We start from the raw sequence: 12,183 nt of genomic DNA, 5'->3' as shown, positions 1-12,183 counted from the left end.
AACATATTTCACAGTGTATATGTAATGGATGCACTGAGGTGCATAAAAGGCAGTAGCAGATCTAGCTGAGCTCACGTAGCTAATGCAATTTTTGATGAGACATAATAATGCTTTCGATAGTGTTAGACACCAGCTGCTGGTAATGGATCTAGTTCCCATAATTAAGAAAGCATATGCAATGATATAGAGTGTTGAGAAACAAAAGCAGGTGGACATGGAACTAACTTATACCATTGAAAATACAATGGTATGTGCAAGGAGGAGCCAAATTTGACAGGAAGAAATATGTTGCTAACAAAAGAACACAATGTTGCACGCATTGTGATAAAACAGGCCATAATAGGGACACATGTTTTAAGCTACATGGACAAGAGAAAACGATATGCAAGATCAATAAGAGGACTTGCAGCAGAAGTTGGACCTGAGAAGGGTGCTCCAGTATGATAATAAGGAGGATATGTTACAGGAGTTAATCAGATTAATGAAGAGCAATATGCAGGTTGATCAGCTACAAGGAAACCTGGCGAATGTGGATGATTTTACAGGTATGAATGTTGTTTTTGGTAGATATGGAGCTGAAGTTTTATCATCTTGGATTGTAGATATGAGGGCAACCAATCACATGTGTGCTACCACTTGCATTCTTGGTAATCTTTCACCATTCCTTCACCCTACCTTAGTTCATTTGCCTGACAGTACTACTCAATCAGTCACACAGACTGTGCACTCAATGTCGTGTTGTTAGTACCTTCCTTTAAAGTTTAATTTGTTATCAGTTCCTAAGCTTTGTTCATCCTCATCTATTGAAGTGTTGTTTTGTTCATCTCTTTGCATTTTTCAGAATCAGAAGACTAAAAGGGCTCTAGCCGTAGGAACACAATTGGGCAATTTTGTATTTCTTAGACAAATCTTCATTCGATTCCACTATCATTGATTCATACATCAAGCTAAAAAAATACTTGTTTTACATCTCAAATTTGTAACATAATGTTATGGCACAGAAGGTTAGGACATCCATTCTGATCCGGCTCGAATTCAGCGATCCCTATATACGAACTCGTCACAGATAGCTAACTCCTCCAAGATCAGATTTTGGGTTCCTTGAGAATAAGACAAGAATAATGAGCTCGTCGGGCACGTCCCCGACAATGACCCTCCGACGCTCAAGTTAGGTTGATCGAGAGAAGAGTAAGCGATCACAAAGTTCGATCTCAATAAATACAGAACAGTTACCTTTAATTACAGCGTTTCGGGTCTATTTATAGAGCAGCTGGATACTGTTGACTGGGCCACGTGGCCTTATCCTACTGGCTCGCGTCCAGATCAGACGGCTGTGATTGTTCGGGTCTTCAAGGCTGTTATTCGGACCGGGTCGGATCCTCTACGACCCGCCCGACAGAAGAGGTGCGGATCCTCTAGCGAAAGGACATTAATACCCTTAATGAAGGCTGTTTTTGTCATTTCCTAGCATATTGCAGCAGATACCCATCATTACTCCCTCACTTATTCAAAGTGCAATTTATTGCTTTTGAAGAAGTAGAACGGTCGCATCCATCGATGTCGCACTTCTGGCGGACACGTGGCATCATCCGGTGACCTTGTCTGTGGCGCGCTTCCCCAGAAAAGTGAACCTATAAATACACCATTCATTCAAACATTTTCCCCCGCCCCACACATAAGCTTTAGCGACCAGTGCTTATAACTTCGAGTTCACGTTCGATCTGCAGCTTCCAGAGCCATCCTGTTCTAAGGTACGATGTCTTCCAGCTTTAGTTCAAATTCTGGTTCGAGCTCTGGCTCCAGGTCGTCTGCGACCCCTTCTGGGTCTGCTCATGGTTCCTTTTCTACCTCTCCAAAAAGGAACAAAAAGTTCTAGATTTTCAAAACTCTTGATAAACAAGTTGGGCCTTATACCCTTGAAAAATTCCAAGATAGGCTCGCTAGGAATCCTTGGGAAGCTGTAGTCAGTAGTGTCAGAACCCCTATTCGCAAGATTAGGGAAAAACATTACATACCCCCTGAGTACGAGATTATCATTCCTAGGGCTTTCGATCGCATGCAACGTCCTCCCGCTGATTTCTGTGCCTTTTCTATCAAACATCTTGACGCCGGGTTGAGGTTCCCTTTAGCTCCTCCTCTATCCGCAATTTTGAATAAACTGGAGATATGCCCTATGCAGAATTCTCCCAACTCTATTACTCATATTGTTCTTTTTGTCGTAATAATGCAATATTTGGGTGTTGAACCCAGTTTTGATAACTTATGGAGTTTATACTCTTTCACCACTTCCAAACGATCAGGTGATAGGGGTTTCTTCTACCTTTCTGCCAAGCCTGACTTTAGATATCTGAGTACTTTAAAATCGAATGTAGGGGCCTGGTAAGAATTGTTCGACCACCAACCCGTATTTGGCCTTTGAAAATGGAATGGAGTAAATATAAACCTGTTCCCAAGATAAGTGGAGGGGTCTGGAGGGCGATCAAACAAATAGTTTAACCTCTTATAAGTACGACCCCAAGAAGCTTCTCACTGAGAAGGTTTTGCGACTGTCTGGGCTATCTCCAGCGCCCCTCCACGTCGAAGAGTCTTTAGGTGATCTCTTTTTCTCGTACGACGCATTACCTTATCATTCTGTTTGAGTTCGCTTACATACCTCTGTTTTGCAGATAGTATAATCATGAGCTCTTGTTACGCTCTACGGCTGAAGGCGGCCAAAAATAAGATGAAGGCCAAGGGGAAGTAGGTCACACCTCCTGCAGATCCCCCTTCGAGCTCACCTATACAAGCCCCTTCGCGAGCCCTGCTGACCATCATCCTATTCAGGTCAACAGCGAGGAGACCCCCCTCTTCCTCTACACGGATACAACTCGTCTGACTTAGAACTGAATCTCGATGATCTGAGCGACGATCAGGGGGGTGAACCTAAGAAGCATGACCGCAATAGTGGAGAAAAGAAAAAACGGAAGCGGGCTTCGCACAAGCATGGGCATAGGGATGAGGCGAGAGATAAAGAGCCAATAGAACCTTCTGGGTCTTCGAAACCCTCAAAGTCCTATCGATCCAAATCATTGAGCAGGATGGCCAAGGAAGCTGCAGTTAAGGCCGAACAGGCAGATGAGCGCGAAAGGTTTCTGCGGTTAGAACAACTTGCCTCTTGCTGGGAAGAGACCAGGGAGGCACTGAGAGGCGATCAGCCCCATCTGTCTGAACAGAAGGGAGATCGGGTGGCTCCGAGGTGGAACAACTCTTCTAGTTCTATCCTTTTCTCAAAAGCAGGAGGGGAGTCCTTCGAGCTGTACGACTCTTTCACCTCTCTCCGTGATCAGAGCTCCTTAGTAGCAAACAATCCCGTCAAGGTCGAGGAATATGGGGTTCATGCTCAGCTACATGTAATCTCATATTTTTTACTGCAGTTTTGGTATTCGACTCTAAACAATTTTGATCAATATTGCAGGCATTGACGTTCTTCCGGAGCCTATCCATGAAATGCACGACCTATCGCAAAAACCACATTTTGTCCGATAGGAAGGTGAAGGAGCTCCAAGCACAACTGCCTGATAGGGATAGAACGGATCGAGCTCATATAGAAAGGTCGGAAAGAAGGGTTTGAGGCTGGCAAGGAGGTCGGGCTGGTCGAGGGCTATAAGAAGGGATTTGATGAAGGCCAGGCCAGTCGCATTTCACTGAAAGAGCATCACCAGATTTTAGCGAGCTCCCGTATGGCTGTTGTCCGCGACTTCTTGAAGACGGACACTTTCAAGACTGCTGTTGATATCAAGTCTGCTGACTCTTTCACCAAGGGCTATAAGACGTGTGAGGCTCAAATTGAGAAACATGGTAGATTTCAAGAGTCTTTTAATCGCAGTCAAATGGATATCACGCTCGATGGCGACCTTCAACCCTATCCTGATGAACCCGATCTCGAGGAAGATAAGTTTGTAGCTTCGAGGGAGGAGCTAGAAGCCGACGACTGAGGTGATCAGGGGCTTGGTTCATTTAGACAATTCTTATTGATACACTTGTCAATACTATACTTGTAATTTTTTTACGGGTGGTTTTGAAGGGCATGATTTTTTTATGCTGTCCTGTACATGATGCTTCATTAATGAAAGAATAGATCTTTTGACAGCTCGTGTATTGATGCCTTTTACTTGTCATCGTTCTTCCTCGGGTGCTCTTTTTTCTCAGATAGTGTGTGTTCTTGTTGAACGCCTCTTTTTCAGATCGTAGTTTGTTGAACGCCTCTTTTTCAGTTGGTGTGTGAAATGCATCTTTTTCAGATCGCACTGCAGGCTGCGTCTTTTTCAGATTGCAGTTTGTTGGACGCCTCTTTTTCAGTTGACGTGTGGCGTTTTGAAGAATTCGGCAATAGGTAATACCAAGCATAAGATAAGCATAATTTTTGAATCAATGTAACACGAAAAGACAAATTGGCTTCTTGGAATTTCTCAAAAGGGATTACAAAAAGGGATTACACTTTGTACAAGTCCTTTCAGATATTATCATATGTATTAATGACTGTTTCTAATACAAAAAATGCGACCTTCCTAACCTTGGATGTGAACTTTCAAACTGACTCCATTAATGCGATCTTCGTATTTGATGGCCTTTCACAGGCTCCTTTAGGTGTCCTTGGACGGTCGATTGGCCTTTCACAGGCACCAGAAATGCGACCTCTCCGCAGTTGATGGCCTTTCACAAGCTCCTTTAGGTGTCTTCGGATGGTTGATTGGCCTTTCACAGGCACCAGAAATGCGATCTCTCCGCAGTTGATGGCCTTTCACAGGCTCTTTAAATGCGACCTCTCCGCAGTTGATGGCCTTTCATAGGCTCCTTAAATGCGATCTCTCCGCAGTTGATGGCCTTTCACAGGCTCCATAATAAGTGTTCTCCAGCTAGTTGACGGCCTTTCACAAGCTCCATAAATGCAATCTCCCTTTACGCATAGAACTTTTTCAAGTTCTGGATATTCCATGGTCGCGGCAAGTTTCGTCTCTGCATATCTTGCAACTTGTACGTACCTTTTTTTCCTGATCTCGGTCACTTTGTATGGTCCCTCCCATGGCGGTTCCAATTTTCCAACGTGTTTGGAGGCCTCCACTTTCTTTAACACGAGGTCTCCCACTTGTAGCTGCCTTGGTCGAACCCTTCGATCATGATTTTTCATCATTAACCCTTTGTGGTGCAAGATTCGGGCGTATGCGCATCTCTCTTCTCTTCGATCATTGTAAGGTCAAAATTCCGCTCACCTTGATTAGAACTAGGGTCGTAAGATGCGATCCGTTGGAACTCCTCTCCTACCTCGGCAGGAATTATAGCATCCATCCCGTATACCAGGAAAAATGGGGTCTCTCCTGTAGCAGTTCGCCGAGTTGTGCGGAAGAACTCCTGGAAGTTCGTCTACCTACGATCCTTTATTTTCCAGTCGTGTTTTCAAGTGTTGCAGGATCGTTCTGTTAGTCACCTCCGTCTGCTCATTGGCCTGCGGATTCGCGACCGCCGTGAAGTGCTGTTCGATCTTGAGCTCCTTGCACTATTCTGTAATCTTTCTTCCCTGAAATTGGGTGCCATCATCAGAAATTAGAATTCTGGGTATTCCGAACCTGCAGATGAAGTTCTACCAAATGAAGTTAATAACTTCTCTCTCGGATATCTTGGCCACGGCCTCCACTTCGACCCACTTGGAGAAGTATTCAACCGCTACAATGATGAATTTCTTTTAAGCCTGTGCAGGGGGGGAAGGTCCCACGATGTCTATTCCCCACTGGTCGAACGGACAAGCTATTTTGATCGGCTCCATTGAGGTTGCTGGTTGGTGTATCAGGGATGCATATTTTTGGCAGCTTTCGCACTTCTTCACCAGCTCCTTGGAATCTTTGACCAATGTGGGCCAGAAATACCCCTGTCGTATGATCTTCTAAGCCAGCGATCTCGCACCTGAATGGTTCCCACAGCTCCCTTCGTGGATTTCGCGCATCACGTACAAGGCTCTCTCCTCGTCTAAGCATTTCAGGAGAGGCCCATCCAGTGTTCGCTTGTACAGTTGCCCCGACAACATAGTGAATCGTGTAGCTCGGAATTTCACTCTTTTCGCAGCGACGGGATCGGTAGGCAAGATGTTGTTCTCCATGTATTTAATGATTTCATCCTTCCACGACCCGGCTTCGGAGACTACTTGCACCTCCATTCTGCTCGCTAGGGCTGATCGCTCACGCACCATAACTCTTGTAGCGCTTTCTCGCATTCCTCAGTCCATGCGAAGTTTTTTGATTTCCTGAAAATCTTGAAGAAAGGTAGGCTTCTATCTTCCGATCGAGAAATAAACCTGCTCAATGATGCGATCTTTTCAGTTAGCTTATGCACCTCTTTGATCGTAGTTGGTGATCGCAAGTTCATTATGGCTTGGATCTTTTCTGGGTTCGCCTCAATTCCTCGTTCGCTAACCATGTACCCCAGAAATTTTCCGCCTCCTACTCCAAAGGTGCACTTGTCTGGATTCAGTTTCATTCCATACGACCTCATTGTACTGAACGCTTGTGCGAGGTCCTCAAGGTGATCCTGCGATCTCCTGCTTTTGACCAGCATATCATCAACGTATATTTCCATTGTTTTTCCCAGCAGGTCACCAAACATCTTGTTAACCAGTCATTGATATGTTGCGCCCGCATTCTTCAGACCGAATGGCATCATGTTGTAGCAATAGATCCCCTTGTCGGTGATGAATGAGGTCTTATCTCTGTCATCCTCGGCCATGTGGATTTGATGATACCCCTGATAGGCGTCCATCATCGAAAACATTTCGAATCTGGCTATTGAGTCTACCATCATATCGATCCTCGACAGGGGGTATGGATCCTTTGGACAGGCTTTATTCAGATCTGTGAAATCAACACACATGCACCATTTTCCCGAGGATTTGGGGACAAGCACCACGTTAGAAAGCCAATTCATATACTGAATTTCAGACACATACTCGGCTTTAAGCAATTTGTCGACCTCCTGTCTAATGATTTCTTTCTTATCGTTCCCAAACAACCTCTTCTTCTGCTGTACAGGTCGGGCCCCCGGGTCGACGTTCAAACGATGCACAATGACCTCTGGGTCGATCCCTGTAAAATTCGAAGGATTCCACGCGAACACGTCCATGTTCTTTCTCAAAAAATCTATCATGGCCATCCCTCTATCCATGTTCGCCCCAATTCTGGTAGTTTTGTTGAGTTCTTCAAGCACGAGCTGCACAACCTTATATTCACCGCTGGGCTTCAAGTGTTCTGTCTCATAGGGTCAAGGTTCAGCATCTTTCTTGATCTTCGTTTTCTTCTGTTCGGACTCCCCTTTCAGTGATAACTTGTAGCATTTTTTAGCCTCCTTTCGATCGGATAACACCTCTCCAATCCCGTACTCTATGGGGAACTTCATCTTCATGTGATAAGTGAAAATGACTGCTCAGAATGAATTTAGCCTCGGTCTACCCAAGATAACGTTGTAAGCGAACGGAGTATCTACTATCAGAAATTTAACCATCAACGTTTTTCTCTTAGGCTCATCTGCCATGGACACGGGCAGCTCGATCGTTCCCAAAGAGGCTACTTCGCTCCCCCCAAAACTGACCAGCGGAGTCTTCACCGGTTCCAACCGAGCATTCTCTAGACCCATCTTGTCAACCACGCATTTGAAGCTGATGTCCGCAGAACTGCCACTCTCTACCAAACACCTTGTGAACAGTGAAATTTGCTATGTCCAACCGGATGACCATTGGATCATTTATATCTCCGCTTTCTTCTGGTTTGTCTGAGCTGTCAAAGGAAATGCCTTCTTCCTCTTCAACTTTTAGCACGAACTCTCTTCCTCTGCCCGAGCTCATGGTTCTAGAACATCTTTTCCTGGTCCTGCTCGAATCACCCGAACTCGAGCCCCCTGCAATGGTGTAGATCACCCCTTTGGTTGGTGCATTGTTCCCGCTGGGTGGGGCTTTCTCCGTTTTTGAAGGGCCAGGATTTCGATCCCGGCTTCTCGACCTACTCCTCCTCGTCTCCTTACTAATCTTGTAGTTTGGGAAACCCGATCCTGGAAGTATCCCTGTCTAACCAACCTCTCAATCTCATCCGTAAGTTGGAAACATTCCTCCGTGTTGTGCCCCCTCTCGCGATGAAATCTGCAATATTTGTTAGAAAATTTTTTAGAGGGGGCATACCTGGTGTGCCTTGGCCATTTCAGAACGTCTGCATTTTCGACCATCATCAATGCTTTCTCTCGCGACATAGCCAACGGAGTGTAGTTGTTGTATTTGGGTTGGTATTTTGGTTCCTTGGGTTTATCATTTTTTATCCTGCTTCCCCCTTCTCTGGCATACCTCGGTTACCTGTACGTGTGTCCGCGCTCTCTTCGTTCAGAATCCTTCATCGCGTTCATCTCTTCCTCGTCTATGTACTTCTGAGCTAAAGCCATTAACTGCTCAACATCCCCCGGAGGGTCGCGTGCGAGCACAGATATGAAGGGACCTTTCCTCAACCCGTGAATCAAAATACTTACGATCATGTAATTCCTCAATTCTTGCACCTCCAACGTCTCATTATTGAATCTCCCCATGAAGTTCTTCAAGGTCTCCTCTTCCCTCTGTCGGATGTTGAACAGATGGGTTGCCGACCTGTTCTGTTTCATTTTGCTCGCAAAATGAAAATTGAACTTTTGTACCAGCTGTTCGTAAGATTCAATGCTTCCCCGGGGCAAATTTGTGAACCATTCTTGTGCCTTTCCCGTGAGCGTAGTTGCGAACAATTTTGCCATGATAGGACCCGGTTGTCCATATAAGTTCATCACCATTTCAAATGCAGCCACATGCTCCTGCGAATCCTTCATTCCGTCGTACCTCTACAAATCAGGTACTCTAAAACCCGGTTCGACCGTTTGAACCAAAATGTCATTAGTGAAAGGGGAATTCTTGTTGTGTGAGACTATCTCTCCTCATTTCTTCAAGCTCTCTATCTGTCTTCCCACGCTCTCGACCTTTGCCCGCGATATCATAGGCTCTCTTCTCTTTGTTCGAATATGACTGCTGGATCCAGCTTCCGATGAAGCCGGTCGTTTACTCCGGCATTCCTGCTCACTATGCTCCCTCGACTCTCTACGGGACTCAGTATTTTCGAATAGTTGCCTCCTAGCAGTTTCTTTGACTACTGGGGTCGCAGTTCTTCTCTCATATTCGACAATAGCATTCCGACTCGCTTCTTCTATCATTCTTTGCAATTCATCTTTTGTTATTTGTATCGTAGGTCCTCCTTTCCTAGGCGTCTCTTCTTCCCTGGCGTTTCTCCTCGATGAACCTTCCATGATGATACTTCTTAGATGTTCCCACAGACGGCGCCAACTGATCCGGCACGAATTCACCGATCCCTATATACGAACTCGTCACAGATAGCTAACTCCTCCAAGATCAGATTTTGGGTTCCCTGAGAATAAGACAAGAACAATGAGCTCGTCGGGCACGTCCCTGACAATGACCCTCCGATGCTCAAGTTAGGTTGATCGAGAGAAAAGTAAGCGATCACAAAGTTCGATCTCAATAAATGCAAAAATTACGGCATTTCGGGTCTATTTATAGAGCACAGCTGGATACTGTTGACTGGGCCACGTGGCCTTATCCTGCTGGCTCACGTCCAGAGCGAACGACTATGATTATCCGGGTCTTCATGGCTGTTATTCGGATCGGGTCGGGTCCTCTACGACCTGCCCGATAGAAGAGGCGCGGATCCTCTAGAGAAAGGACATTAATACCCTTAATGAATGGTGTTTTTGTCATTTCCTAGCATATTGCAGCAGATACCCATCACATTCATTCTTGTACCCAAGCATGTTCCAGAAATAAAAGAAATTGGTCCTGTACACGATGTTGATTGTGTTGGGATTTTTTTTTTTTTGTGGAAACCCATAGAATTGAAGATACATTTCTATTGCCAACATCCATTTTCATTTGCCTTGAAAAGCATCCAATTCAATATTTAATGTAATGAAACAATTTTTCAAAATCAGCCTCAAATTGCAATTGGATGAGATGAAACAACAATTTTTGTTCAAAATCATCTTTCGGTTTTGGATGGGGACTCATGGCCATTAATTTTGTCTTCATTGCTGTTTTTAATTGCTGAATTTTTTAAGCCTACATAAAGGCTTGTCTCTTCACCATTTGGAACACACCACAAACAACAAACTCACACTTTGACTTTTCTCTCCGTCTCTCTCTTTCGGCTTCTATATTTTGTTAAAGATTTGAGCTATAAAGTTTCAATTACGAGCTTTTGAGTGTTTGATTGAGGTGTTCTTCGGTATAGTGCTGAAATCAAAAGAACTATAACCGTCTTATCCTGGGAGAAATTACGTTGAACCCGGTGCACTTCTGATACGCGGCGTATATTTTCTTCAAGGCAAGCAGTAATTCTGCGATTCGGTTAAATTAACGACTTCAATTGTACTAAGAATCGTTACATAACAATTCTCGTTGTAAGTTTTCAGTTTAAATTTTTTGTCATAAATAGCGTTTTCAATTGCTTTATGTTATTTGTTTCAACGTGGCTTTAATTGCTTTCGATGTCTAAATCCGATTATAATATTTCAAAATATCGTTTCGATTGCTTGAAACCAAATACTTTTCCAATAGTCTTGAAGAAAATATACAAGTTTTGAAAAATCGGATTTTGTTGTTGGAACTATTTTGGAAAACTCTATTTTCAAACTCATTTTTTAAAACGTTACTTTTAGTTTCCTAAAATACTAAAGATGGTCGAGCCAATTTCTGTTGCAATTTCGATCACACCCAAGGTCGACTTGACTGGTTTACCGGACAAGTTTGTGGGCCAGTTTGTCAAACGCTGGCAACAGAGAATAAAAATTTGGTTGACGATGAAAGGACTCTTGTCAGTGATTCAGGTGACCAGACCTGAACCTACTGATACCGATCCCAGAACTGCTGAGATAGCGCAGTGGACAGAAAGGGATCAAATAGGCAGAGGAGCTATTTTGTCAGCCTTGTCAAATACGCTCTTCGATGTCTATTGTTTCGATTCTTACACTGCTAAGTCTCTGTGGGTTGAGTTGGTCCAAAAATATAATACTAAAGAGCAAGGGCTCGAAAAGTATTCTGTTTCCAAGTCGTAAGGTATCAAATGGTTGAGGACTGATCTGTAGCTGAACAGACTAATGAGATTATCAATCTTGAGCATACTCTGGCTGATGCTGAGATGAAGCTTCCCGAGAAGTTTCTGGTCATGTCCATAGTGGACAAATTTCCTAAATCTTGGGAAAATTTTGGCATGACACTCAAGCATCAGAAAGGGAGATTGTCTCTGGATGATCTTATGATTGCTATCAGCATTGAGGAAGAACATAGAAATCAAACGCACAAGATGCCTGTTGAACATCAACCAAGGGCCAATCTTATAGTGGAAAAATAGAAAGTGAATAAGATTAACACGAACTCAAAAGCCATCAATAAAAGCAAGCCCTCAAAAAATAAGAAACCAAAAGCAAACAAACCATGCTGGAACCTGTGGTTGGTCATTGGGCCAAGCTTTGTCCTAATAAAAAAGCCAAAACTGGGCAGACAGTTGTCAATATGGTTGTGGTAAGTTCTAGCGGTGCTAGCACCTTAAGAGCAACTCGCGGGTATGTATCTGTACAACCCGAACTTCTGACTATTTACGAACCATATGATTGGTTGATTGACACTGGAGCGAATGTGCACATTTGTGCTGATAAATCTATCTTTGTGTCTTATCAGGCCATCAGTGGAAGGACAGTAAGCATGGGGAACTCCAGTACATCTAAAGTATTTGGGATGGGAAGCGTGGACTTGAAAGTTCCTTCAGGGCGCATTCTATCGCTAAAAAGAGTTAATCATGTACCCACTGTCAGAAGAAATATCATTAGTAGTTCTGTAATAGTTAGGAAGAGATATGAATTGGTTTTCAAATTTAATAAAGTTGTAATTCAGCAAATTTGGTACTTTTGTCGGTAAAGGCTATTTAGACGATGGCTTGTTCAAAGTATCGAGTTGATAATAATAAAATTGATATTTTCTGATTCTATTATATTGAATGTGGAATCTTCTACTCTGTGGCATAGTAGGTTAGTCATTTAAATCTAAATTCGATCAAACGAATGATGAATTTGAATTTAATTCCTAGTCAA

At 43.7% G+C, this 12,183-nt stretch overlaps 2 protein-coding genes across 2 annotated transcripts; one reads left to right on the top strand and one right to left on the bottom strand.

Annotated features, from left to right (window-relative positions):
* Positions 1-8,358: 8,358 nt before the first annotated feature.
* On the bottom strand, positions 8,359-8,859 carry LOC105160137 (uncharacterized). The gene has a single exon (XM_011077403.1). It carries the CDS (start codon positions 8,857-8,859, stop codon positions 8,359-8,361), a length of 501 nt encoding a protein of 166 aa, XP_011075705.1.
* A 1,914-nt stretch (positions 8,860-10,773) lies between these two features.
* LOC148788437 (uncharacterized) lies at positions 10,774-11,447 on the top strand. Its single transcript, XM_088880076.1, has 2 exons — positions 10,774-11,091; positions 11,190-11,447. The coding sequence occupies exons 1-2, from the start codon at positions 10,774-10,776 to the stop codon at positions 11,445-11,447; spliced, it is 576 nt and encodes a 191-aa protein (XP_088736202.1).
* Positions 11,448-12,183: the final 736 nt, after the last annotated feature.

Source organism: Sesamum indicum, linkage group LG4, assembly GCF_026168435.1.
Source record: "Sesamum indicum cultivar Baizhima isolate 11 linkage group LG4, ASM2616843v1, whole genome shotgun sequence".
Taxonomy (NCBI): domain Eukaryota; kingdom Viridiplantae; phylum Streptophyta; class Magnoliopsida; order Lamiales; family Pedaliaceae; genus Sesamum; species Sesamum indicum.
This window is presented reverse-complemented; position numbering and strand designations above follow the sequence as displayed.

Coding starts and splice junctions, on each gene's coding strand:
- LOC148788437 (XM_088880076.1), top strand. CDS start 10,774: ATGGTCGAGCCAATTTCTGTTGCAATTTCGATCACACCCAAGGTCGAC. Junction 11,092..11,189: donor AGTCTCTGTGGGTTGAGTTG/GTCCAAAAATAT, acceptor GTAGCTGAACAG/ACTAATGAGATTATCAATCT.
- LOC105160137 (XM_011077403.1), bottom strand. CDS start 8,859: ATGAAGGATTCGCAGGAGCATGTGGCTGCATTTGAAATGGTGATGAAC.